General features: G+C 47.8%; 2 protein-coding genes across 2 annotated transcripts; one reads left to right on the top strand and one right to left on the bottom strand.

Moving 5' to 3' along the window:
• Nucleotides 1–7029: 7029 nt before the first annotated feature.
• LURAP1 (leucine rich adaptor protein 1) lies at nucleotides 7030–15860 on the bottom strand. The gene is made up of 2 exons (XM_019749358.2): nucleotides 15527–15860; nucleotides 7030–7702 (listed from the first exon to the last, which is right to left on the bottom strand). Exons 1-2 carry the CDS (start codon nucleotides 15722–15724, stop codon nucleotides 7181–7183), a joined length of 720 nt encoding a protein of 239 aa, XP_019604917.1. The 5' UTR covers nucleotides 15725–15860; the 3' UTR covers nucleotides 7030–7180.
• A 2580-nt stretch (nucleotides 15861–18440) lies between these two features.
• Nucleotides 18441–27568, top strand: POMGNT1 (protein O-linked mannose N-acetylglucosaminyltransferase 1 (beta 1,2-)). Its single transcript, XM_074334663.1, has 22 exons — nucleotides 18441–18573; nucleotides 19043–19210; nucleotides 19828–19942; nucleotides 20070–20188; nucleotides 20876–20941; nucleotides 21031–21144; nucleotides 21946–22063; nucleotides 22252–22350; nucleotides 22512–22639; nucleotides 22981–23051; nucleotides 23278–23353; nucleotides 23547–23630; nucleotides 23720–23761; nucleotides 23955–24013; nucleotides 24341–24413; nucleotides 24496–24624; nucleotides 24709–24834; nucleotides 25830–25894; nucleotides 26081–26125; nucleotides 26346–26481; nucleotides 26708–26817; nucleotides 26903–27568. The coding sequence occupies exons 2-22, from the start codon at nucleotides 19094–19096 to the stop codon at nucleotides 26988–26990; spliced, it is 1980 nt and encodes a 659-aa protein (XP_074190764.1). The 5' UTR covers nucleotides 18441–18573; nucleotides 19043–19093; the 3' UTR covers nucleotides 26991–27568.
• The last annotated feature ends 432 nt before the right edge of the window (nucleotides 27569–28000 follow it).

Here is a 28000-nt window from a genome sequence, read left to right as displayed (position 1 = left end):
TGGTATATTTTTCCCAACCCTTTACTTTCAACTTATTTGTATCTTTCTATTTAAAGTATGTCTCTTATAGAGAGCATATAGTTGGATTTTGCTTTTTTATTCAGACTGATAGCCTCCTTTTTACTGCAGTGTTTAATCCACTTATATTTCATGTAATTATTGATAAGTTTGGATTTAAGACTGGCATTTGCTATTTGTTTTCTATTTGTCTCATCTGTTGATAGAACAAGCAGACAAAAATTCAGCAAGAATAAAGACTTAACCAATATCATTAAACACCTTAACCTAATTGACATTAATAGAACATCATACCTAACAACTGCAGAATGCACATTCTTTTCAAGGCAATATGGGACATTCACCTACATAGGCCATCTTCTGAGCTATCAGACAAGTCTCAATAAGTTAAAACAAAATTATACAGAGTATGTTCTCTGGAATTAAGTTAGAAATCAATAAAATTAAGCTTTCTAAAAAGCCTCAAATATTTGGTAAACAATATACTTCTAATTAACTCATGGGTCAAAGAAGAAATAGCAAATAGAATCAAAACATTTTTAACTGAACGATAATAAAATACAACATATAAAAAATGTATGAGATATAGGTAAAGCAGTGCTTAGAGATAAATTTGCAGCTTATATTATTAAAGAATAGAGGCTTCAAATCAGTGATCTCAGTTTCCATTGAAGAAGTTAGAGAAAGATGAGCAAATTCAACCCAAAGTGGAAGAAAATAAATAATAAAGATTATAATAAAATTCGATGAAATAGAAAGCAGACAAAAAATAGAGAAAATTAACAAGGCCAAAAGTTGGTTCTTCAAAAAGATTAGTAAAATGGATAAACTACCAAGACTGATCAAGAATAAAATGGAGAAGTACAAATATATATACATACGTGTGTGTGTGTGTGTATATATATATATATATATATATATATATATATATATATATATATTCAGAAATGAAAGAGGATGTCATTATAGATCCTACAACATCAAAGGATAAAAGGTAGAGGATTCCAGAAAGATGATGACTATGGTAGTAGCCTAGTTTTTCCAATATCTTCAGATCCCCCACATAAAAATTAACTCTTATTGGACAGTAAAATAAAAAAATTGAAAAAAAGGACATTTACAACAAGTTTGGTGACAAGGTGTCTCCACAACCCAAAATACAAGCAAGAGGGGACAAATGACCAACAGCCACCAGACCTGCATGGAATTTGCATCTCTGCAGGAGAAAGACAGAAACAAAGGGATGACATCTGACAATAAGAACAGGAGAACCCCAAAAAAGCCAGTGGATAATCATTGGAATCAAGACAGGCCACTTGAGAATAGTAGCTGAACTAGGAGGAATCTGTGTCTAAAATAGCAGGTGAGTGCAAGGGGCAGAGCCCACAGTGAGAAGGACTAAGATACTGGAGCAGGTCTGGCTCCTATGAACTGTCAAAATCAATCCATCAGAGCTTCTTTCTAGTACTGTGCCCTATACTGAGAAGAAATTGTTGGGAATGGAATTAAAATGTAGGATAGGGACAACAGAGACGAAGAAAGAGAAGATGGATACCATCATAGAGCGGGGGAACAGAGCCAGGAAATACTAGGAAGCAAGCCAGACAAAATAACAGAAGAGGGAGCTCTGTGCTGTTATAAAAGCTTTGCTGAACACCACTTCATTCTTTAAGTTCAGGAAAACTCAATTCACAAAAAAATGAGCAATAGAAAAGTATCAAGGTCAAATCCCATAAAAGTTATTATAAAAGAACCATAAGAATGACAGACTACAGACAACAAGAGCACACCAGAAAGATGTGTTACAATTACAAAACAGATCAAACTACAACCTACTATTTAAAAACAAGCTAAAAGACACTAAGAAAATGATATGATTCATGAAAGAACAACATAAATCAGAACTAGAAAAACTCAAATGAGGTGACAGAACTCAGGAATGAATTAGAAATGAAAGAAAATATCATTTTAGAAGTAAAGACTAAACTAGAAAATACATAAGAGCAAATAAATACAGTAGATAATACCTTAAATAGATGAAAAGAGAATTTTTTTAAATTAAAAGAAATGAAAGATAAAAAAAGTATTAGAGACAAAAATGACAAGTACTGAAAATAGGCAAAGTAGATTATATATATATATATATATATATATATATCTCCCTAATGAAGAAAACCAAAGCAAGAAAACCTGTACTCCTGTGTAAGTGAAAAATAAATCTTTATTGTGTTAAATCACTGAAATATAGGGCAATTCATTATAGAATTTAGCTTATTATATAAGTATACCATGTATTATATATATATTAAAACACATAAGCACATAATTTTATATGTGTGTGTGTGTGTGTGTGTGTTACAGATACATACATGTCCAAACACAATCTGAACATATTAGAGTATATGCCTAGGTCAGGGAGATGAATGAGAATAGGGATCAGGGATCAAAAGAGGAAAATAAAACAAGAAAGGGTCCTAGTATCAATTGATGGTTAGAATTCACCATGTTCTGAGGAGCATGGTTTAACTATTAAGGAATAAAAAATAACAATTTAAAAGGGAGACAATCTACCCTTTCCAGAGAGAACCCAGGCTAGTTTGCCAGTAATTATTTTCTGCCTTGAGGAGCAGAGAATGGTTCTGGAGAGGAGGCAATGTTGAAGACAGGAGACTGCTAGAAGCCTCCTCCATGTTCCCAGGAGAGCCTTAGGCCTGAAACGTTCCCTAAACAGAATTTCTCTCAAGTCTGACCATCAGTCTCATCTCTCCCTGGTAGCGATGATGCAGGAGGCACTTGCCATTCGCCAGACATGAGTCCCTGGACCAGGCCACCTCCCCCTTGGCACCACCTCTCACTACTGGCTGAGGGAGGCTGGACAAAGCATAGAGGCTCATTCTGGGTCTGGGTGCATCCTCGTGACCACCCTCCATCTCTGCCTGTGGTAGGCTGAATAACGGCCCCTCCTCCAAAGATGTTCGTGTCCTAATCCCCAGAACCTGTGAGTATTTTACCTTATATACTTACATAGCAAAAGGGACTTTGAAGATATGGTTAAATTAAGGATCATGAGATGAGGAGACGATCCTGGATTATCCCAGTAGGCCGAGTGCAATCACAGGGATATGTAATCACAATGTAATCCTTATAAGAGGAGGCAGGAGAATTAGAGAAAGAAGATGTAAGGATGGAAACAGAGGTCAGAGAGGAGTAAAGATGCTATGCTGCTGCCTTGATGATGGAGGAAGGGGCTGTGAACCACGGAACAAGCAGCCTCCAAAAGCTGGAAAAGGCAAAGAAATGGATTCTCCCCTAAAGTCTCCAGAAGGAACGCAAGCCTGTCAATACGTTCACTTTAATTTAGCCCAGTGAAACTGATTTTGGACCTGTGACCTCCAGAACTGTTTAAGATAATAAATTTGTGTTGTTTTAAGCAATTAAGTTATGGTAATTCATTACAGCAGTAATAAGAAACTAGTGCACTGGTCTGCTGCTGGGCAGCACTGACCTATTCTCCTAGGAAAATAAGGTCTGTGAGAGTGGGAAGTGGAGAATCAGAGAAGACTTCCTGGAAGCCCCTACAGTAAGACCAAACTAGGTTCATATGACAGTGTATACCTATCTGACCTTGAGCAAATATCTAAGCGATTGTTAATAACGCATTGTTTATAGGGTTGCTAAGAAATGTTTTAAATTACCTATTATTACCTAATTACCTACTTGAAAAAAAATAAGTCACATCCCCTTGTAGGTTTATACACATTCATTTCTCCATTCATTCAGCAAATGTCACTGAACACCTCGTAGATGCTTGTCACCATGCATACAGTGAGCGTGTGTCCACTCCAAGCTTCAAGCATTTCTCACCTAAGCTGCTACCACTGAACTTTCAGTCAGTCCAATGCTCAACCTTATTGCCCCCATCCTAAATGCAGGTCCTTACACTTGCCCACTCACATGGTCTCACGTTTCCCTGATGTACTCATCCCAGCCAGCACCATCCTTTATCTTCCCAGGTGCTGTTTCTGCAGCTGCCAAGACCAGTCTCATCTCGGCCTTTACCCTGAGCCCTGACCAAAGGCCCTGGCCCCCTTGTAGGACAGGATGCTCCCTCTGATCATACTTTCAACACTCTGTTTTCTTCTCATTCTCTCTTGTTTCTCTACAACTCTCCCCACTTTCCTCCCATCTCTTTCTTTGAGCTCCCAAACAGGCTTCCTTGCAACCCAGAAATGTCTAAACTAACAGGAGAGCTAAGCCTCAAGCAGCTGGTTCAGAGGCAAGCAAGAGGGACCAAGGATGTATGTTTACTGGGTTCCTGAACTTCTCTGGTAGTAAAATGGAGTCTAAGGCATTAAGACAGGATGCCAGACCTATCTGGGGTGCCTGAGCAGCCCAACTCACTCCACATCTCCATCCCCTCAACATCCTCAGATGCCTATCCAATTGAGGTGTAATCCCCTGACCTGTGGAGCTCCCCAACTCCACAGGACCCATCTGGATTTCTTAATCTCAAACCTCTTCACCCCAACCCCTGCTTCTAACCCCCAGGTCTGAAATGCTGGTTTCTACCCCCATGATATCTGGGCCTACTCCCCCTCCCTTCCCAGGAAAAATGGTTGCTCTAGGATTGATGTTCCTTCTATCTGCAGTCCACATTAGTGTACCCTTCACTCAATCCAGGCCCAAGTGTCTCTTTCCTCAGAGCCTATAGCTATTTCTCTAAACACTGAGCTGCCTCCCTAGAGTGGGGTGAGAACCCACATATTAAAACGGGGGGAAAACTGCTTTCAGTCCCTATGGGTTTGGGTAGTGTTGACTCAGGTGGGGGAATAGTCTGGCCAAGTGATGGAATTGTGGACAGGCAGGCAGGCAGGACATCCGGGTTCTCTTACCTGGGCATTGTCATGGATTTACCATGGGTGACACTGGACAAGTCTCTGCCCTCTCTGGGCCTGTCTCTCCAGCCTGTCTCTGCACTGGTCTCCTGTAAGGCTGTATTTGAACTTGGAGGTTCCATCCAGCTACCCCTAGCAATGGTGCATAATGGCCACAAGAGGGCAGGCAACCTCTTCTGCTCAGAAGTTTGTAGGCTAACAGAAGAAGAAAGCTACGAAAAGGAATACAAGGTAGTTAGTTACCCAAGGGCACACTACAAAATGGCAACAGAGTAAGGATTGGAAAGGAGTATTTGAATTTCCAGCCTGAGGCAGGTGGTCAGGAGCTCCAAGACCATGAGGGGTGGTAAGGAGAGGGCTGGTGGGCAGCAGAATAGAGGCTAAGAATATACTGCAGCAATTTCAATCACATTGAGGGGATGGGAGGAGGGGAGAGGGTCTTCAGGGGAGAGCCATGGACTAAATGCACTGCCCCAAAATGATTGGGGTGGGAGGTGCAGAACAAGACTCGAGGAATGTAAGGGAAGTAGAGAACTTGGGAAGTAGGGAACTTGGCTTCCTTCCCTTCCCCAGCATAGAATGAAAAGTAGAGAAATTGCAGGAGTTATTCTAAGATTTGGGGGTGACTTCTCCAATTAAGGAGGGCACAGTAAATAGGCAAGGATTACCTGACATCCTTTTCTCTCCTTTTTGCCTTCCAATAATCTAGTTTCAAGGCCCAGGAAAGACAGGGACAAACATATGGGCAGTTACATGAGGTTCAAAGGGTTAAGCCCCAAGAATTCATTCTCTGACATCAACCACAGTCCTGGTCTCCTTGTCACTTCCCTGAGCCTCAGGTTGGCAGCTTCCCTGAATTCCTTCTTTGGTGCAATTCACTAGGGTCCTGGGACCCAGGCCTAGAGCCAGTCCCCTGCTCCCTCGTCAGGTCCCAGGAGTCTAGGGCTTGCTCTAAGGGAGGAAGGAAAGTGGCCTTTCCCTCACTCTCTCCCCCCTCCCAGGACGTGGGCCTTGGGACTAAAGAGCCTCTGTCTTTCCCTGCCACGCCCCCCCCCCCCCCATTGTAACTCAGACAAGGGGATTCCTTGTGTCCCAGTCTCTGGGCAGGTCCTTGTGACCAAATGGTGGAGGGTCTGGGGCAGGGTGGGGGAGGGGGAAATCACAGGATCAGAGAAGAAGACACCTCCTCACTTTGAAGATTCTGGTACACCCCCAGAGCTCTGAGACCTCTAGCTTGTCCCCCCTCTGGCTCCCATCAACAATGGAGACAGAAGGCTGGAGGACTCATCTGCATATAAAAGGCCTGAGGCCTGAAGTGGAAGTGGAAACTGAGAAGGTGTGGAGACACAAAGACTGAACGACCTGGCAGACAGATTTGGAGCCAGAATACAAGAATGGGGGCAACCCAGGGACAGGGTGAAACGGGACTGTGGCAGGGCAGGCCAAACAGACTTTAGACAGCAGTAGGTAGAGGCCCTTGCCAGTTTCCCTTCCTAAAAGCACAGATATAGGAGTGTTGGCACCAGACAGGGATGTGGCCACAGAGGAAGCGAGACCCCCTAGGATAAACTGAGAACACCTTATTCTGAAAAGAAGCACAAATATCAAACATGAGAAACTTTCCTGCCAGGAGGGGTGGTATGTTCCCCCTTATAAGAAGTAATGGTATGGAGAATAAATGGCATGGTCTCACTAGCTGCAGGAGTTCAGACACCGCTATACTGATCTATCTCCACTAAAGAACTGGTACAGTGGAAAGGCTAATCCATCTTGGCAGGAAATGACATCACTCACCAGATAGGAAGCAGTAGTTCTACCAACCCCAAAGGTTTCTGGGAGGGCCAATCCACAGAGGGTTAACCCTGAATGTCCACGTCCCTCCACAATCCTCTGTCTTGGCCAAGAGTGGGGCCAAGGCTCCTGGACGTTGGATGAAGTAATTATACTCCCATTTTTCATCAGTGATCTCCTAAGGGTCCTAAATCCCTCAAATCCTTACCTATTTTTTTGGGGGGGAGAGGGGGAAGAGATACCATTATGCCTGGAGCCACAGGTCAAGCCTCTAGAGTCAATGTATCTATGGAAATAGCTCTAGGGACTCGATGATTGAGAGAGGCAGAGCTTCCCCAGGGATCTGAGGGATGGTGAGGCCAGGTTTCCATAGTAACTGATTTCAATGTAGCCTCTTCGTAGTCCCAGATTGAGGGAGAATTAATTTCAAGGGAGACCAGGGCCTAGTGAAGAGCCACTAAAGGGTGGAAAAGTTGTTACAAGAAGGTCACATCATCCTGGCACTGCCCCCAGTACCAGTGGGCCTCAAAGCCCAGCTTGGCACTCTCATCCTCTGGTGGCTCAGAAGGTCCACCTTGAAGCCCCTCCCCTGGGGGCTTCCACACAGCCCTCAAGCTTCCTAGCCTGGTGGCTGTCAGATCCAGCTCAGTCCTGGCCCTCTCCCCACCAGGAATAACCTTAGCCCAGTCCATCTCAGGACGGGGAGCCCCGAGGGGGCCATGTTCATCCAGCTCACTGGGGGCCACCGTGTCCAGAAAACTGCCAATGGAGACACTGTCCAACCGGTCAGTGGAGCTGGTATCTGGAAGACTGTCCCAGCTGCCTCGCCTTGAGCGGCCTGGGCTCCCGCCAGTCAGACTATATTGGCTGCTAGTGAGGCTGCTGCAGTGGCTGGTCAACGTCCCCCGCTCTTCCAACAGCCAGCGCACCGCCTCGATGCCCTCGTTCAAGGTCACCAGCTGCTGCAGGATCTTCACATCGATGGCTCTCAGGTAAGCCTGGGGAGTGGGAGAAGGAATCAGTCCTAGGTTCTAGGCCAAGTGTTTCCCCAATGTTTCCAGAGGCCCCTAACTTGCTGTTTAACCATGTTTCACTTTCAAGAAGCATGGAAATAGAAGGGTTTGGAGTGTGGGCTTTAGAAGCAGACAGACTGCTGTTTAAAGTACCACAGATTAGATATACAACTCTGGGCAACTTTCTTATTTCTTTGAGCCTTGGTTTCCTTGTTTGTAAAATAGGGCTAAATCACTCACTTACAGGGTGGTTGTGAGAATTCTGAGAGGCTCTCTATTAAGTACTCAGCACTGTGCCTGGCACAGAATAAGGTCTCAGTAAATGTTATGTATTAAAATCTGATCCTACCGAGCTTTGAACTTCATAGACAGGGTATTACTATTAACTATTGAACTGGTCCAGATTCACTAGTAAGACTTAGAAACATCCAATGCCTGATAGGGGGCCGGGTGCTAATTGCAAAGTAGACTGGAGGTAGGAGCCGGGGGATAAAGAGGGAGCCAACCTGGTTCCCTAGTATCTTCAGGGTTTGGTAGCAGCTGTTGAGGGTGGGAAGAGCTCTGAAGGGTCAACATCTGCTGATTGGGGATTCAGGGCTTCCCTCAACCACACACCAACCAATCTCCCTGTCAGTACTGGGAATAAGTCTGACTTACTGGGTAATCTCTAGGGTCCTGTCCAGCTCAGATGCATTGAGTTTTCTTCCTCATGCACAAGTCTGAACTTGTCCCTCCCTTGCTCAAGAGCCTTTATGGGCTTTGCACTGCTTTTCGAGAATAAAATCTGAACACTTTAGCAGCTGGCATTCAAAGGCTGTCATAAGACGGCTCTTGCCCATCTCTCTAGTTTTACCTCTAGCATACCTCCCCCTGGGAACCTCAGGTCCTGCCACACATGAATTAAATTTCATTTTATTCAGTGTTAATCAAAGTAATACACAGATTAAAGATGCAAACAGTTCTGCAAGATTTATTATCAAAAGTAACAGTTCCCCATCCTAGTCCTAAATCCCACTTCCTAGAGACAACTATTCATTTTTTTAGCTGTTTATTTGGGTACTTACCTTCTAATCTCCAAATGACATTCTACTCACTGATTTTTAAATTTTAGGTGTTTTCTATCCTTCCCACACAATAGAAGGTTAAGGATTTAATTCTTTCATCCTATTATCTATCCCTCTGCCATACAGACATCCTTCCCATCTCCCCATGTGCCCAATATATGAAAAAAATTAATTATTCAGTGTTTACCTTATTAGAATTTTGAAATGCTACTGGTTTCCTTTGGTTACTTTTCATTTCTTATGACTTTGTTTTCCTTATAATAATCTTACTACTACTGCTGCTGCTGCTGCTGCTGCTGCTGCTGCTGCTGCTGCTGCTGCTGCTACTTTGCTTAGTTCACTATCTAGTTACCAATAAGTCATCCCCAACCTCTCTCAATTGTCTGAATTTCCCTCTAAAGGCTTTTAAGCACATCATATGTTCTATCTATTGCATCTACTTAGAGGCTCTTTAGGAACCTTCTCATCTGCTCCACTCTGTCCCTGCTGCTCTGCTGCCATCCAGGGATCTCCCTTCTCTATCTCCTTTGCCTCTTTCCTGAGTTGGATCCCCTATTTCCTGGATACCGTATCTTCTTCTTGATTTACTCCTTCATTTGAGTGTGTGGTGCTTTCTCTCCAGCAGCTTCCTGAGAAAGCCTGCATAGGAAGCACATTTGTTGAAGCCTCGCATGTTTTAAAATGTTGTTCTCTCCTCACACTGATGATGATTTGGCCGAGTCTAGAATTCTAGGTTGAAAATAATGTTTCCTCAGGACTTAAGGCATTGTTCCATCGTCCTCTAATTTTCTAAAAATCTGATGCTATTCTGATTCCTGATCCTTTGTATGTGACCATTTTCCATTCTTTCTGAAAGTTATTAGTATCTTCTCTTTGTTGCCAGTGTTCCAAATTATTTTTGAAACAGTAACTTGCCATGGTATGGCTCTATTTTCATCCATTGAACTAGCCACTTGTTGAGCCCTTTAAATCTGGAAAGTCATATCCTTCAGTTCTGGGAGATTTTCTTTAAGTATTTCTCTAAGGATTATTTCTGCTCCAATATTTTTCTGTTCTTTCTGGAAGTCCTATTATTTGGGTAGAGGGCATCCTGGGCTGATCTTTTTTTTTCTTTTTCTTTTTCCATCTCTTTCTATATTTATTCTAGTTGCTGAAATATTTTGACATTACCAATCCTTCTATTGAGTTTTTCATTTTTTCCTATCATATTTTTATTTCCCAGAATTGTTTCTAGTTCTTTGTATGTTTTCCTTTTTATAGCTTCCTGTTTTAGTTCATGGTGCAATATTATCTCTTATCTTTTTAAAGATATGACTAAACTAATGATTTTTATAAGTTCTCATCCTCCTGTATCATCTCCGTTTTATTCAAGTTGCTTTTTTCTCTTTGTTTAGGTCTACATAAATAGAGGGTCTCATTAGATGTCTTAGGATCCTTAGCTGTTGCTCACACTTCAGAGTGGTCTCTAAAAAGTTCATTGGAAACTGAGTGCATGTGTGAGGCTTGCCAACTCTGATCCTCACTAACAGTTATCTGGCTGTGGGCTCTTTGTTTGGGTAAGGCCTAACGTCAGTATCTTTTGTCTTTTTTTCTCTTGCGTTCATCATAGTCACCATATTATACCCACCTAGAGAGTATAATGTAAGCAAACCTGTCATTATTCTGGGAGCCAAGTAGGGGGAAAGCCTCGGTATTTCGTAACATTTAGAACATTTTCATGTAATCCCTTTTGCCCTCAACTTTCGGTTCTGTTATTTTTATTTTTATTTATTAATTTTCTTTTTAATAAAAGATTTTGTTTTGAGACATTACTTTTTTTATTTTTATTTTTATTTTTTTAAGGAGGGCGCAGCTCACAGAGGCCCATGCAGAGATAGAACCGGCAACCTTGGTGTTACCAGCACCACGCTCTAACTAACTGAGCTAACCGGCCACCCCTATTATTTTTAAAAATATATCACTTTCAAATATATGGTGATGGAAGGAGAACTGACTCTGGGTGGTGAACACACAATGGGATTTATAGATGATGTAATATAGAATTGTATACCTGAAATCTATGTAACTTTACTAACAATTGTCACCCCAATAAACTTTAATTAAAAAATATATATATATCACTGGATAAATGTTTGTTGAATTATTCAGGAAATAATTGCTTTCTCACATCTACAATGATAAACCAGAATAAGATCAAGTATTTGTATACTGAGTAAAATAAAGCCCTGGAATTAAACAGACCTGGATTCAAATTCCAGTTTTGCCATTAATGAACCATATGAAATTGAAATTTTTTTCCCCTTCAAACCTTTATTTCTTCATTGTAAAATTAAGATACTATCTAATTTACAGGTTTATTTTAAAAAATGGAAGGAACGTATCAACATGCATAGCATATTACCTGACAAGTATTTGTTAATCAATAAATGGCAGCCATTTGGTTTTACATATTACTACGATTAACTTATTTACAATGGCATAAGCACAGAACAAAATTTTGTACCTGAAATTATTTGTGTTTTTAGAAGAATATCACAACTCTAATTCAATTAAAAAAATGATTATTGGGTATCTGGATTTTCTAAGAATTACAAAGATAATGGAGAAACTATCCCTGCTTAACAGAAGCTTGTTATTTCAATAAGGAGATATGGCCATAAATAACTGAAATACCACAGACTGTACAGACTATTAATGACATAATAAAAGAGATTATCTTCAATTATTTCATACTAGACACAAATATATTAACAGTGAAACCAACATTCCTAGTCCATGACCAAACTAAATGCATTAAACAAAATTTCTCATAATAAAAATACTTCTCCTGCTATGATTTCCCCTTCCTCCCTCCCTCCCAGCCCCTCCCTCCCTTTCTTCCCGCCCTCTTTTTCCTTCCTTCCTTCCTCTTCTTCTTCCCCTTTCCTCCCTCCCTCCCTCCCTCCATTCCTCCCTCCCTTCCTTCCTTCCTTACGTTCTACTCTTTCCAAAACTTACATTTCCTGTCTTCTGTTAGAATAAAGGAGTGGCTGGCACCTGGTTGCCCAGTTAGGCAGGGGATCTTACAGTATGATTCTTCAACAGACATTCACCAACACTTTTGTTTTCAGCTCTACTTGCACTCCTAATTCCAGAAATACCAGGTGCTTCTAACTCCTAAGACCGTTGAGGGCTTCTGTTTTGCAAAATGGGTTGCTTTTCAGCTTCCAAAATTTTGTTCCTATCATCTCTCCTGTTCTTGTTGTCATAGTGGCTTCATGGCTTTTACAGTAATTCTCCTGGCTTTTTCGTGCAGTTTAAAGAGGGAATGGAATGTGTTCAATCTATGGTTCAATCTGCCATCTTGCACTGGAATTCCCACTGACTTTGTTCATACTTCAAGGCCCAACTCAAATGCCACCTCTTCTAGGAAGACTTCCCCGCCCTTCCTCAAGGTGGAATTAATCCATTCAGTCATGAAACAATATTTATTGAGTGTTCTTATAGGCATGGTATTGTGTTAGATAAATGAAAAAAAGACACCATTTCTTGTTCTCAGAGAGTTCACAGTCTAATGGGTAAGATAATGACGCAAGCACTTAAAATTCAGTGTAGCAAACTAGGGGAAACAATTACTGCACAGAGGGCTGTGGGTACCTACAGGGCCATAACCCAACCTGGGAGTAAGGAAATGCTTCCTAGAATAAGGGACAGAAGTTGAAGCTTGAAGGTTAAGTAGGACTTAGCCAGACAAAGCAGTGGAGAAAGGCATTCCAACCAGAGAAAACAGCATGTGTCTCCTCCCATTTAAAGCTTTTCCAGAGCACAAATCTGACCTTGTCATTCTATAATGAAGACTCTTCCAGGTAGCTCTCCCTGGGTTCCAATAGTACTTATCATCCTGTACTAATTAGTCTGTCTCCCTACTTCCCTAACCCACACTGTGAGCTCCCTGAGAGCAGGTCCGGCCCAGCTCATTTATGGTACTTAGTCTAGGATTGGGTAGGTCAGATCCAGTGCTGTGATTCTCTTGCCTTTACTATCTTTGGCCCCTCTGCTGGTCCCAGGAGTCAGGGGGTTGGTTTTACCATGTTGGTGGGAAATGAATCTGAGGACCAGATTCTACAGTCCTGTGACAGTGGGATTCCTTGACTGTGACATTATCACTCCCCAGAACAGAAGAATGCAAAGCTTTCTTGCCAGAAAAAAAGAAACACTCACTTCACACCATCTCTTTGGAAATAGAAAGGGGACAAACATCTCATAAGAGATGTAGCCTCAGAGGCCACTCCAACCCAATTCTCTTCCCAGGGGGATGCAGGTTCCCCACTCTTCCCTTTAACGCATACACATCAGACTCTTTGCCCAGCCTAGGAGTCACAAGGATGGCTCCCTCATCACTCAATCCAAAACAGGCCATGGGGTAAAAATCCAGAGACCCCAGTCCTAGCTCCCTGAGATGCTTAGACTAAGCATCCTTGAGATCCTTAGACTATTGTTCCTAGAAAGACTCTTAGAGATCATCTGGTCCCACAAATCCCCCATCTTCTCACCCCCCAAGGAGCAGAAAAACTGAGGCCAAGAGGGAGGGCACTACTCAAGATCATAAAATGATTCAGGAGCAGAGCTGGGACTTGAACCCACACCTCCCACTCTCCTTACCTAAAGCTTTTTCCCAAACTGTTCTGTGGGGGTGGGTTGTTGTAGCAACAGTTTTGTGTGTGGGAGCCTTAAGTAAGGGAGGTTGCTATTGTTTCCCCTTCCCACATATCCCAGAGTCGAGCTGGTTCACCAAAGTTTTAGTAGGAGAGGGAAACAGGAGGGAAGAGGACTAGAGGCAGGGATGACCTTGGCTTTAAAGGCAGGCCTGCTTCCTCCTGGCAGGAGAGCTAGGAGAGGTGCAGTTGAAGGACAATACTTACAGGGCTTGCACCAGTTCTGTGACAAGTGGGGAATCCCCCTACCCTGCCCCTTGTCCTTCCTGGGTGCAACTCAGTGGGCAGGCCAGAGTACATAAAGAGATCAATGACGTCCTGATCCCAGGAGGGAGAAGAGAATGGGGTAGGGACCCTTGGAGCACATAGAGAGACTTGCCCTATTCTGGCCTCCAGAAGGCTCCCTCCCTCATGCCCTTCATGGGCAGCCTAGGGCTCCAGCCCAGCCTGGATAAGAATGCAAAATGACCTAATCAGAAGTTAAATGTACACCCTTAAAGTTTACAAATAGGTAATCTCCACCAAAGGCAGAAAAGAGATCCAGAGAGATAAGGCATGGCTCCTCCACTGGCTCCCTGTGTGAGCTCAGGCAAGCCCCTCAACACCTGCAAGCTTGTTTCATCTATAAGATGAAGAAAATGATGACTACGTTTCTCATTTCAATAACATAAATGTGTTTAAAGTGTCTGGCACACAGCAGGTCTCAATGGTGGATGTAAAGTGTAGGCAGATCATCTGTGTTCAAAGCCTAGCTCTGCTTTTTCACTTTTTATATGAACTCCGGCTGTTACTTAACTGCTCTGTGCCTCAGTTTATTCATAAAATATCACTTACCTGATAAGGTTGCCATGAGGATTAACAGAGCTTATATAGTGCTCAGCATGATGCCTGGTACATGCACTTGGTGAGTTTCCAAAGCAGGGCATTCCAGGTAGGTTCATTCTAGGCCTTGAGCTAAAGTATGTGCCCCTCCCTTAGGTGGGCACAGCCATAGCCCTACTCTGCAGAATTTGGCTCACCTCTAACCTTCAAGGCCAAGTGCACAGATGGCATTCAAGTCCTTCCCCCAGGAAGCCTTCCCTGATTGTTTTGCCCACAAGGCTCTCTTCTCAGCCTCTCAGGGAGTTCCTCCCCTGCTCCCTCACAGCTCAGCCTGGCACACGGTGGGGCTCCAGGAAGACTTATTAACTCATGCACTCACTGTGGCCACCTGGTTCTGGGCCACAGAGCAGCTGGCAATTCCTCAGTTCCCCAGAACTGGCTGCAAAGTGGTGGCAGGTGTAAATCACCCCCTTCACCGGAATCAGGGCCCTGGGGAGCCTCAGGGGCCCCAACTGCCCTTTTGGCTCTGAATCTAGACCAGCAGCAACAGGGAAGGAAGAGGGTGCTTGTTTCTGCCTCTTCTCCCCAAGGAGGTACAGACGCGATCCAAATATCCAGTGTACCTGGGAGTTTGGCAGGGAGGAGACTGAGTCAGAGGCGATGGAACCAACACTGATAATGCTGCTACTCTATGTCCTCCAAGGTTCTGGGAACTTTCAAATTATTTTAAGCAGGAGTGGGGGGATGTTGGGGAAAGGGAGGATGTTTTTAGTAGATCTAAGTCCAGGCAGTTTTCACCCAAATCTCTTCGGTGTTGAATCCTGTCATGAACACTGGGGCCACAGAGGAACAAACCCTGGGCCCAGTTTGCAGGAGAAGTAAACACTGATTGCCCTGTAATGGTGGCTGGGGGTATAGGTGGCCCCATGGTGAGGCAGCAGTGGGGGAGATTTGTGCTGTGCTAGGTTCTGAGTGCTTCCCAGTCCTCATCTCTCCCCTTCCAATTATTTGGCAGGAAAAACTTCCAAGAACCTGTGCCTCCCACCCCAAGTCCTCAGGACCCATAAACACCCCACTCACCCCGGGGGGCGGGGGGGAGGTGGTGGGAGGAATTAATGGACCGACATGGCGGTATAAGTATCGACAAGGGCGAGATCCTGAGCAATTAGGTGGGGCGTTTTAACTCCCTCCTCTCCAACCCAACTCTGGGGCGTGAGTCGTACACTCACCAGCTCCATCTTCAGCGCCATGATCTTGTCCCCCAGGCCATGGTCCCTGCTAGGCGCCCCGGGGAGCAGCAGGGCATCAGAGGTTCCCGGCTCCCACTCGCCTCGCAGCCCGCGGAGCAGCCCTTCCGGGGTCTTCCTGCCCACCTTGCCTTCCACGTCTCGCAGGTCAGGCGACTGGGACTCCGCAGTCCCCTCCATGCGGGCCTAAGCCTGAACAGGGCTTGGCGACCGGTCGCCAGGATCCCGCTCCCGGGGGTCCTCCTGTCTCCGCTGCTAGTGCTGAGCGGAACCGGTGGGTCCCCGCCTGCGCCGCGCGGGGGCGGAGGGAGGGCGCCGTAACACTCAGAAAAGCCGCGCAGAGTGGTGTGTGTGTGTGTGTGTGTGTGTGTGTGAGCGCGCGCGCGCGTGTGTGTGTGTGTGTGTGTGTGTGTGTGTATTCGAGTGCTGCGCACACAACCGCTAGCTCTGGAATGCGTAGGGCTGAGCGATCCTGGATTTGTACCTGAAGGAGCACTGGGAGAGTTCACAGCACCTTCTCCCCACCTTGGCACTGAATCTAGCCAGGCACACAGCAGGCGCCCAATACGTGTTTGCTGAATACTCAGAAAAGCCGCGCAGAGTGGTGTGTGTGTGTGTGGGGGTGTGTGTGTGGTGTGTGTGTGTGTGTGTGTGGTGTGTGTGTGTGTGTGGTGTGTGTGTGTGTGGTGTGTGTGTGGTGTGTGTGTGGGTGGTGTGTGTGTGTGTGTGCGCGCGTGCGTTCGTGCGTGCGTGTGTGTGTGTGTGTGTGTGTGTGTGTATTCCAGTGCTGCGCACACAACCGCTAGCTCTGGAATGTGTAGGGCTGAGCGATCCTGGATTTGTACCTGAAGGAGCACTCGGAGAGTTCACAGCACCTTCTCCCCACCTTGGCACTGAATCTAGCCAGGCACACAGCAGGCGCCTAATACGTGTTTGCTGAATAAGCATGCTCAGTCAGGGATACGAGAGTTTAAGGAACAGTGGTAACAGGGAGCTGCAGAGGGTTTTGGAAGGCTTCCTAGAGTAGAGGAGCTGGGCCTAAAACGGTAGTTAGAATTTAGCTAGACACACACACACACACACACACACACACACACACACACACACACACACACACCCTTCCCCCCTCCCCCGTGTAGCCACTGCATTTAGGCTAAGAGTGGAAAGCAAAGTTTGGCCAATGAGCGGCAACCGGTATTGAAGCAGAAGAGGTCCACAGAGGTCAGATCACACTTGATCTTGTAAACTGACGTTTTTAAAGCTTGACTGTTCATATGAATTATCTGGGACTCTTGTTAAAATGTAGATTACACTTCTGTAAATCTGGGGTGGGGTCTGACATTCTGCATTTCTAACAAGCTCCCAGGTGATGGCCATGCTGCAGGTATCGGGACTACACTGAGGTTATAGAAGATGGTTCTAAAGTGCTTGGATTTTATTCTACAGGCAATGAGGAGCCATGAAAAACTTATGTTTTGACTTGATTTTGGTTTTTAATCCCAGTAATTCCAGCCCATGGTTACAGAAGAATTTACAATGAAAAGATAGTTACCCCTTCCCTATCCTTCCCCACGTCTAGTTCCATTCCCCAGAGGCATCCACTTTTAGCTTTTTTTTTTTTCTGGTGTTTATACTCATAACTCCACAATAGGCTTATACCACTATTTCTTAATTTTAAACATTGTCTACTGACTTTCTATTATGATCAATATGGATTTACCTCTCTTATACATTGTACTTCCCTCTTCCATTGGTCCTATATATTTCTATCATTATTTTTAGTTCATCTAATGGTTACCTTTATAATTTTAAGTCATATATTTTTCCTTAGGATTTCTGGAACCATGGGTAACTGTTAACATTTTGGGGACATCATCCCACCATTTACAAAGCAGATGGAATATGGAGAGTTGAAAAAATCTAATTGGTCTTCTGACTTCCTCTGTCTCGGTTTAATCCACTCTCCACAAAACAGTAAATGTTCTCTTAAATCAGATTATATTGCTTCCCTCCTTAAACTGTTCCATGGCTACCCACTCACTTCAAATAAGCATCACCATCACCTAGAAATTTGTTAGAAATTCAGTATTCTGTTCTGCCCCATACTACTGCATCACAAACTTTTAAAATGGGACACAGCCATATGCATTTTAACAAACTCTCTAAGTGATTCTGATGTAAACCAAAGTTTGAGAAACACTGTAGTAAGTGAAGTGCTGTGTATGTATTATCTCATTTAACCCTCACAACAACTCTGTAAGCATAATTATTGTTAGTATAGTGCAAGGGTTAAGAGTGGAACCTGGAGAATTCTAGCTCTCCCAGCGTTGTGACATTAGGCCTCATTTTCTTTCCCTATAAGATTGAGACAGTAGTAATACCTACTTCATGAGGTTTTTGTGGAGTTAAATTAGTTAATATAGTAAAGTGCTTAGAATAGTGACTGGCATAGAGTAAGCACCATATAAGGGTATTCCCATTTCACACAGAAGGGAACCTAGACATGAAGTAACAAGGTCTAGATGAGTGGTAGGAATCAGGTTTTTAATTCCCCTTAGCCTCCAGAGGCCACGCATGCCCTAGACCTGAGTGCAGCCTTGCCCAAGCGAGGGGAGGGGTATCTGTGTCCGAGGCCTGTAGCCCCTCTGAACCTGGAATGCCGTCTGGTCTAGTTCAAGGCTCTAGGATTCCTACTCAGTCGGGATTGCCACCCCGCAGTGCTGAAGTAGGGGGAGCGGCTCTCCCCCAGCACCCACCCCGCCCGCTCTCTGCGAAGCTGCGGAGGGGCGGAAGACACGCGGTATCACCGGCTACAATCACCACCGCGCCTCCGCTGCCGCCTTAAGCACCGCCCGCCGCCCTCTCACCCCGCCGCGGCGGCGGCGGCGGCGGCGGCGGCGGCGGAAGCGGGAAGGCGGGCCGGCCGGGGCGGGGCCGCGAGCGGCATGGAGGAGGCGGAGGCCTCCGCGCGCGGGGCAGAGCAGTACGGGCCCGAGAGGGGCCCGAGCGGGGCCCCGGGCCCGTGAGCCGTGAGTGCCTCTGGGCAGGGGTTCGGGAGGGGTGACGAGGCCGGGACAGGTCTCCCTAAGACTCCGGCGGCCCAGAGCCCTGGGAAGAGAAGAGCTGGGCCAGATAGGAGGGTGGCGAGGACGGAAGGGGGTGGAGAATGGGGGGGGGGGGGAGCCGCTGCCTTTAGCCCACCCCAGGACTGGGAAGGCCTGGGGCTTGGTCCTTTTGGGGGCTGATGGGCCGTGAAAGCCGATTATTTGGTCTCCCCCTCTGGGTCCCTGGACAGCCCTGTCATTTCCCCCAGCCCCAGGGGAGTTTCCAGATGATCTGACCCCTCTGAAGGTTTCCTTCCCAGAGAAGTTGAGCCACTTTACCCAGGTCACATAACAACATGGATGTCTGCTTTGAAGAGTTACTGGGAGGTCCTCCCAGAAGGCATCCGACTTTGGGAGGAACACCTTACCCCATGTGACCCTCTGGTCCCCCCAGTTTCCTGAAAGCATGGGTTGGCCAGGACAGTGGTGACTCCCCTAATCCGGCATGGATGACTGGAAGCCCAGCCCCGTGAAGCCCTTCGGGGCTCGGAAGAAGCGGAGCTGGTATCTTACCTGGAAGTATAAACTAACCAACCAACGGGCCCTGCGGAGATTCTGTCAGGTATAGCGATGTCCCAAATCTCCAAGGAGCACCTTTCCAGCTTTACTCCCATCTAGACTATGGGCACTGGGACCCACCTTGGCTGTCCACACCCTGGAATGGAGCAGCAGATTTCTAGAGAGGAAACCTCTTTGTGTCATGTCCCTGCTGGGTAGTGGTTTAGGCCCAGAGTTCTGGAATCAGAACCTAAGCACAACCTCCCAGGCTTCTGATAGAAGCCTGAAGTCTGATCAGGAAGGTTTTGCCAAGTAGGAGTCCACATCTGTCAGGCAGTCAGGGCTAGGACCTAGGTCTTATGATCCCCGTTTGGTTCTGTGGGACTGACTCCATCTCTAGTAACTATGGAGGGGACCAAGGAAATCAAGGCCTCAAATGGAAGAACACAAGAGCTTTGGGTAGGGAGGGCCCTGATGAAGGGGGTAGGGTAGGGGGGTGTCCATGGAGGAGGCGGTCATGAAACTGGACCCTGGTTGGGGGAGTGAAACTGGACATACAGAAGGAAGAGAGAGGCGTCAGGTTCTCCCTGTGTCATCACTGGAGCCAGGGCCCTCCTTTCAGGAACACACTCAGTGATCTGGAGGGAGTAACCCTCTAGTCAACCCTACCACTCCCCTCAGACAGGGGCTGTGCTCTTCCTACTGGTGACCGTCATTGTCAACATCAAGTTGATCCTGGACACACGACGAGCAATCAGCGAGGCCAATGAAGACCCGGAGCCGGAGCAAGACTATGGTGGGGCCAGGTTGAGGATGGGATTGGTGTGTGTGTCAGGGGTTTTCCCTGGGATCTCACAGCTGAAATAGCAGGTAGATCCCAAGGTTTGAGACTGCTGTCTCCATGATCTGTCGTACCCCCACAGATGAGGCCCTGGGCCGATTGGAGCCCCCACGGCACAGAGGACGTGGTCCCCGAAGGGTCCTGGATGTGGAGGTATACTCAAGCCGCAGCAAAGTATATGTGGCAGTGGATGGCACTACGGTGAGTGGGCTGCTGTTTGGTGTACAGTCACTCCATTCTACTCAGGGTGTGGTCCACTGGCTCAGGTACACTGCCCGAATGGGAACCGTACCTCTGCCAATGTCTACCTGTATGATTTTGGAGTCCTCAGTTCCTCATCTGTAACATGGGACTAATGATTTCTACTTGTCAAGATAAAATGAAAAGTATTTTCATTTTAATGAAATACACTATATAAAATGTATTTATATAGTGGGATTATATCAGAAGTGACCATTAGTATTAGTAGGCAGTTCATTCCTTGCTTGATTTATTTCATGACTACTTCCTGGTTCCTTCTTTAGCCTTAGCCTTGTTCCAGACACTGGGGACCTGGAGGTAATCAGATTTGGCCCTGCTTTCAGGGGCCAATCTGGTAGATTGTGATATCGCCAGCATGAGGCAGAAACTGTCAAGGGCTCTAAGAGCCATGAAAGCTGTCGAAAGGAGTGTTGTAGAAAGATGTGATCTCTTTTGATGGGGGTGCTATGGAAGTTTCCTGGGAGAGGTAGGTGGCCTTCAAGCTGGTTTGGAAGTGAACAGAGGCCTAGATAGACAGGAGAGGTTTCATTTCATGCAGCTGTTCTTGTTTTTTTTTTTAAGTGCCAATAAGACAGAGATCTTGAATGCCAGAGTGAAGAGTTGGACTTTGTCTCTGCCACCCTGTAGGTGCTGGAGGATGAAGCCCGGGAGCAGGGCCGGGGCATCCATGTCATCGTCCTCAACCAGGCCACGGTGAGGTCTAGGGGCAGGGGACCTGGAGGGCCGAAGCTGAGCCCTGCTTGCTGGTAACACTAACTTACGAGTGGTGTGTCCCCTGCCAGGGCCATGTGATGGCAAAGCGTGTGTTTGACACGTACTCACCTCATGAGGATGAGGCCATGGTGCTGTTCCTCAACATGGTGGCACCCGGCCGAGTGCTCATCTGCACTGTCAAGGTCAGTAACTCTGCCCAGGCCCCACCACCTACACCCCCAGCTCCAACCCTGCTCATGGCTCTGGGTTTTATGCCCCTAATATGGTACAGTGGGAAGAGCCTTCTGGAGGAAGGTGACTCAGGTACCAATACTAGCCTTGTCATTTTTATTAATTGAGCAAATAATTATTGAGCACCGACTGTGTGCCAGGCACTGCTCTGGGTGCAGGGGCTATAATGGAAAACAATACAAGAGTCCCCACCCTTAAGGAGTTTATTCCAGCAGGGCAAGATCAACAAAAAGCAGCCAAATAAATGCTTAATGTCAGGAAATGATAACTTATGTAAGGAAGAAAATAAAGCAAAGGAGACAGAGTAACGGGGGATGTATTTTAGAGAGGGAAGTTCTCTGTATGGAAATGACATGTGAGCAGAAAGCTGGAAGAAGTATGGAGTGAGCCATGTAAATATCTGGAGGAAGAGCATTCTAGATAGACAGAATGGCAAGTGCAAAAGCCCCAATGTGGGAAAGTGCATGGAATGTTTGAGGAACAGCAAGGATGCCAGTGGAGCTGAAGCAGAATAAGGGAGGGGAGAAGAGTGGGAAGAGGGCAGAGAGGTGCAGATGTGTGGGATTATGAGAAGGATTTGTTGGCCTGGTGACCTTGGATGATTCTCAGAATCTCTCTAAGCCTTCAGTTTTCTTATCTGTGAAATGATAGTAACCACAAAGGGTTGTTGTGATAATTTAACGAGCTGCTCCATGAGGCCAGGTCTCTTGGAACCGTGCCGGTCAGGCTGACCACCTTTTCTGGCCTCCCAGGACGAGGGCTCCTTCCACCTCAAGGACACAGCCAAGGCTCTGCTGAGGAGCTTAGGCAGCCAGGCCGGCCCTGCTCTGGGCTGGAGGGACACCTGGGCCTTCGTGGGACGAAAAGGAGGTGCCGCTACCATAAGCCATCTACCCTATAGTATTAAGGGCCCGAGAGGAGCAGGACCCCAGGAGAGGGGTTGGGGTGGGAGACAAATAGGAGCCAGTGGTGGTGGGTTAGGTGAAAGTGGGCAGGGAGATGGGAAGACGTCCCAAAGCTGGAGCCTGCCATTACCCCTCATTCCTGCCCCCTACCAGGTCCTGTCCTCGGGGAGAAGCATTCTAAGTCACCTGCCCTCTCCTCCTGGGGGGACCCAGTCCTACTGAAGACAGATGTGCCACTGAGCTCAGCTGAAGGTGGGGTTAATGGGGGCTGGGTTCTGGGGCAATGCCAGTGTTGGGGATGATGGGCATTTGGGTCCTCTTTATGGGGCTTTATTCTCTTGACTGGGTGCCTGGTGTTCTCCAGACCACAGTGGCCTCATGCCCCCATTCTGTTGACCATATCCTTCCTTCAGAGGCAGAGTGCCACTGGGCAGACACAGAACTGAACCGTCGCCGCCGGCGCTTCTGCAGCAAAGTTGAGGGCTATGGGAGTGTGTGCAGCTGCAAGGACCCCACACCCATCGAGTTCAGCCCTGACCCAGTGAGTAGGGCCTTAGGCAATGAGGCTTGGACTTCTTCCCAGCTTGGCAAGGGCCCTAGGAAAGATCCAGGTTGGGCTTTCCCTACCCGATCCTGGGAGGGACCAGGAGCTAAGGATTTGCACTGAGCTCTGAAAGACAGGGGACATCCTGGTGGTTGGGGGCAGGCCACATGAGCAAAGGCCTGGAGTCGGAGTTGGGCTGAGTGCGTGGAAGACCCAAGACAGGGAAAACCCTCTGCCTGTTCCCTGAAGTCCCCCTCTCCCCCAAGAGCTCTTCCCTAGGTAGGGATCCCAATTTGAAGTGGGAGTGAGGCAAGAACTAAAAGCTGTTTCTCCTTCAGCTCCCAGACAACAAGGTCCTCAATGTGCCTGTGGCTGTCATTGCAGGGAACCGGCCCAATTACCTGTACAGGTGAGCCTGGGAATAGGCTGCATCCAGCACTGAACAGGAGGGTGCTTAGCGGGTGCGAACCCCAGGCTCATCAACCTGCGGGAGGAACTCTTGAGGTGGGGACAAAGGTGACAGAGGAGGTCCACTCACATGTGGGTGAACTTGGGGGATGTGGGCCTATCCATAAGCACAGGGGAGTCCTGAGTTTGGGGGACAAAGAGGCCTAACCCATCCCTGGGCTCCCCAGGATGCTGCGCTCTCTGCTGTCAGCCCAGGGGGTGTCTCCCCAGATGATAACAGTTTTCATCGATGGCTACTATGAGGTGAGTGGGGCTTGGGGCTTTGGGCTGAGCAGAGCACAGGGTTGCGGGTGCCGAGCAGCAATGATCACCGAGCACCGGTAAAGGAGACAGCCCAGGCAAGGGCTGTGAAATGTGGAAGGCTTGGTGTGTCAGAGCCTGCAGAGGTGGGCGGGGGAAGGTGGCTCACAGGTTGACAAGTGGCCATACCCCCTAGGAGCCCATGGACGTGGTGGCACTGTTTGGTCTGAGGGGCATCCAGCACACTCCCATCAGCATCAAGAATGCCCGCGTGTCTCAGGTACTGCCCAGGCAGGGATGGAAGGGGCAGACACCTGGCCCCACCGTCCACCCCAAAGCTCACGTGCACTATACCTGTTCCCCACCCAGCACTACAAGGCCAGCCTCACTGCCACTTTCAACTTGTTTCCGGTGAGTATTAAGGACAAAACTCTTGGGCCTAGGGAAGGGAAACATGGGTATAAAGTCCAGTCTTCTGCTCTCTGGGCCTCATCCTCTTGATCTGAGAAATGGGGATAGTACTACCTGAGAAGTGGGATGGGGTGGAGGAGACATGGGACGGGAAAGGCCCCCTTGCGATCTTGTTGTCCCCCTCCCTCTGCAGGAAGCCAAATTTGCTGTGGTTCTGGAAGAGGACCTGGACATTGCTGTGGATTTTTTCAGGTGAGGGGAGTACCCATCCATGCAGCTCCTAAAAGCTGCATGGGGCCTCTTTGCTTGACTGGGTCTCCAGGAAAGAAGGCAGTGAGGTGTCTTGGAGAGCTTTCTGGAGGAAGCAAGCTCAAAAGTGAGGAAAAAGCCTGAGCAAAGGTAGGATGGTAGGTGTTGGGCTTGAGTAAAGAGTAGAAAGGATGAATGCAAACAGTGGGGATTTAGGGGAAGGGAGAGGGAGGCATGATTCCTGAGTCCAATCTCCAGCTCTTCCTGCATCGCTGTGTGACGGGGTTTGTCCTTGCCCCTCCCTGAACCCCTGGACCCTGCCTCTCTCAGTTTCCTCAGCCAATCCATCCACTTGCTGGAAGAGGATGACAGCCTGTATTGTATCTCTGCCTGGAATGACCAGGTAGGCTGAATGGCCAGGGGTCAGCTGGGGAGTCTGTAGAGTCCCCAAGCTAATACCTCCCACCATGGCCCCCTGTCCCCAGGGGTATGAACACACGGCTGAGGACCCAGCACTGCTGTACCGCGTGGAGACCATGCCTGGGCTGGGCTGGGTGCTCAGGAAGTCCTTGTACAAGGAGGAGCTGGAGCCCAAGTGGCCCACACCGGAAAAGGTGCCCTGGCACGGCAGGGTGAGTGGGCTGGGTTCCCCTGCTGGCTCAGAACCTCTTAACCTTTGTCACCTTCCATGTCCCCAGCTCTGGGACTGGGACATGTGGATGCGAATGCCGGAACAGCGTCGAGGTCGGGAGTGCATCATCCCTGACGTTTCCCGATCCTACCACTTTGGCATCGTGGGCCTCAACATGAACGGCTACTTCCATGTGAGTGGGAGGCGGGGGTGTTGGCGGGGGGGCGGGGGGAGTGGGCACGGTATGGCAGGTAGCACAAGAACATGGACTCTGGGGCAAACCCGGTCTGCCACTTCCCAGCCATGTAACCTTGGGGAAAATGACTTACCCTCTTTTACCTCAATTTCTTTATTTGTAAAAATGAGAATTAAAATACTATCTACCTCATAGGGTTGTGAGGTAAAGAGGTTTAAATGTGTTAATATATGTAAATTGCTTTGAACTGTAAGCATTATATAAGGGTTAGCTGGTATTTTTATTACTACTATTCTGAGCACTAGACTGTGGGTGTGGGGAGGGTATTTCTGCCACCAAGCACTTATCCAGCCCTGCAAGCTCCTCCCTCTCCTGTCCTTGCAAGCGCTGGGGCCTAAGATTCAGCCTGAAGTAAACAGGGAGGGCTCCAGGACCCCACCCACTACATGGCCATGTCCGAAGGGCCACTCCCCAGTTATAGCAAGGGAGGCCTTAAGACAGCCCAGCAGGAAGGAATGGACAGCTTCCACCCTGGAGCCTCCTAGAAGCCAGAAAGGCCCTCAGAGGCTGGCTTATACAAGACCCCCACTCGTCTCCCTGAAAGGGGCAGGCATCTACCTCAGGTCACTCTCAGTACCTTAGTCACAACAGTTTCATCTCCCAGTGCAGCCTGTCCCTTTGCCAACCACCCTCTGCAGGTCCTGTTCCTGGCTTCTGTGGCTGTAGAACAGCAGGCCCAGGGAGAACCACTGGGGACAGAGACTAGCTCAGGGGTCAGCGTGAGCTGCCAGTGTGGACATAAACCTCTGGCAATGCTTGAGCCCAAATTAAAGCTAGTAAGAGCCTGCCAAGAATATTACAAAGAGGTTGGGGAAGATCGGAGGAAATTAGAGGGGCCTTCATTTGTGGGCTTGTGGCTATGCGATGGGTCAGTGGGCAGGTGTGGGCCAGATATTGTGAAGTCCTGATTTTCATCCTCATACCCATTCCAGGAAGCCTACTTCAAGAAGCACAAGTTCAACACGGTTCCAGGTGTCCAGCTCAGGAACGTGGACAGGTAGGGGCTGGGGACGGGGCAAAGCGGAGGATATCTATGAGCTTCGATGACCAGTACTTCACAGTCCCTTCCAACTGTGTGTTTACCCTGGCCCTGTTGCCCACCAGTTCACATGTGACCCCTTGCTCTGCCCCTGGGACCTGAGGGGTTATCCCCTTCCCTGACCCATTTCTCCCTCTCCGTCAGTCTGAAGAAGGAAGCTTATGAAGTGGAGGTTCACAGGCTGCTCAGGTACGGCCTAGGACAGTAGGCGTATATGGCAGGGAGGGAGGAGGAGTCAAATACTGGTGGTCTGAGCCTCATAATTTATGGGGCCCACTGCAAAATGAAAATCAGGGCCCCTTGTTAAACAATTATTAAGAATTTCAGCAGGACAGCAAGCATGGGGCTTTGTGTGGTACACCCATGAGTCAGCCCTGCCTTAGCCTTTCTCCCCCAACCCCTGCTGCAGTGAAGCCGAGGTTCTGGACCATAGCAAGAACCCTTGTGAAGACTCTTTCCTGCCTGACACAGAGGGCCACACCTACGTGGCCTTTATCCGAATGGAGAAAGATGATGACTTCACCACCTGGACCCAGCTTGCCAAGGTGCCCCAATACCACACCTACCGTAGGAATACCCTTAACCCCAAGATACAGGGAGCCTTTGTTCTGGGATCTTCTACCTCAGAACCTTTTCTTCATATTCTAGATGTTACCTCTCGCAAATTGAGGAGGCTGCTGAGGAGGGGTGGGGGCTGGGCCAGGGGACCTCAATAGCTCCTCCCCACAGTTCTCTGACCCATGCCTCTTCCCCCTATACCACCCCCACCAGTGCCTCCATATCTGGGACCTGGATGTGCGTGGCAACCACCGGGGCCTGTGGAGATTGTTTCGGAAGAAGAATCACTTCCTGGTTGTGGGGGTCCCAGCCTCCCCCTACTCGTGAGTGACTCTTCTGCCCTAGGAAATGGGAGACTGGTGGGATTAGGAGACATAGCTAATGACTTCTTCCCTATTATCTTCCCAGGGTGAAGAAGCCACCATCAATCACTCCAATTTTCCTGGAGCCACCCCCAAAGGAGGAGGGAGCCCCAGGAGCTGCAGAACAGACATGAGACCTCCAGGACCCTGCAGGGCTGGGTACTGTGTACCCCCAGGCAGGCTAGCCCTTCACCCATCCTGTAGGATTTTGTAGACTCTGGCAGGGGCTGGGGCTGGTTTGTTTTTAACATGAGACTTAATTACTAACTCCAAGGGGAGGGTTCCCCTGTTGCAATGTCCCTGTGTCTGAGTTGGAGGTCTATTTATTTACTTCCTTATTGAGAAAGGGCAGGATAATACCTGGGAATCACTGGGATCCCTAGGAAACTGATCCTGCCCTTTGTACACTCCCTCCACCCAGGCCTGGCTCAGAATCTAACCTATTTATTGACTGTCCTGAGGGCCTTAGAAACAGGCTGAAGCCTGAAAGGCCTTGATTTCTTTATGGACTGGGGTGCTGCCCTGAGGGTGGGGCTGGCTCTTACTCAGGAAACTGCTGTGCCCAACCCCTGGATAGGCCCAGCTGGGGCCCACCTGCTGATGCAGACTCATTCAGAGACCCTCAGACACTGAACCAGGCCTCTTCTCAGCCTCCTTTGTCCAGGTTTCCAAAGCTGGATAAGGTGGTTATTGATTAAAAAAGGAGAAAATCTCTGGGGATCTGTCTTGTGATTGTGTGTGTGTGTGTGTGTGTGTGTGTGAGAGAGAGAGAGAGAGAGAGAGAGAGAGATAGAAGGTCGGAGAGAGAATGGTCGTGATGGATGTTGAGTTTTCCTTACCGTCTTCCACTGGGTGTTATCTTCCATTTGGGGCCATTTGGCCACCAGGGGATGCCCAAGTCTCAAACTCCAAAGTTTTTCCCTAGGTTCCACCCTAGGGCCCCTGAGCTTGACTTTAGTCCTGCCCTAACTGGGGCTCAGCTTGAAGTAGCCACCCCACGCCCCTTCTCCACTGTTTAACCACCCAGTTGTTTCCTGCCTAGCTTGTCTGGGCCAGGCACCTGTCCCTAGAGGTAGAGCAAGAGAGAGCAAAAAGAGATACTTAGTGGTTGGGAGGTGATAGGAGAGCAGGTGAGTGTAGTGGG

Source organism: Rhinolophus sinicus, linkage group LG06, assembly GCF_036562045.2.
Source record: "Rhinolophus sinicus isolate RSC01 linkage group LG06, ASM3656204v1, whole genome shotgun sequence".
In the NCBI taxonomy this organism is placed as follows: domain Eukaryota; kingdom Metazoa; phylum Chordata; class Mammalia; order Chiroptera; family Rhinolophidae; genus Rhinolophus; species Rhinolophus sinicus.
Note: the sequence above shows the minus strand (reverse complement) of the source record. Positions and strands in the feature narration are given on the sequence as shown.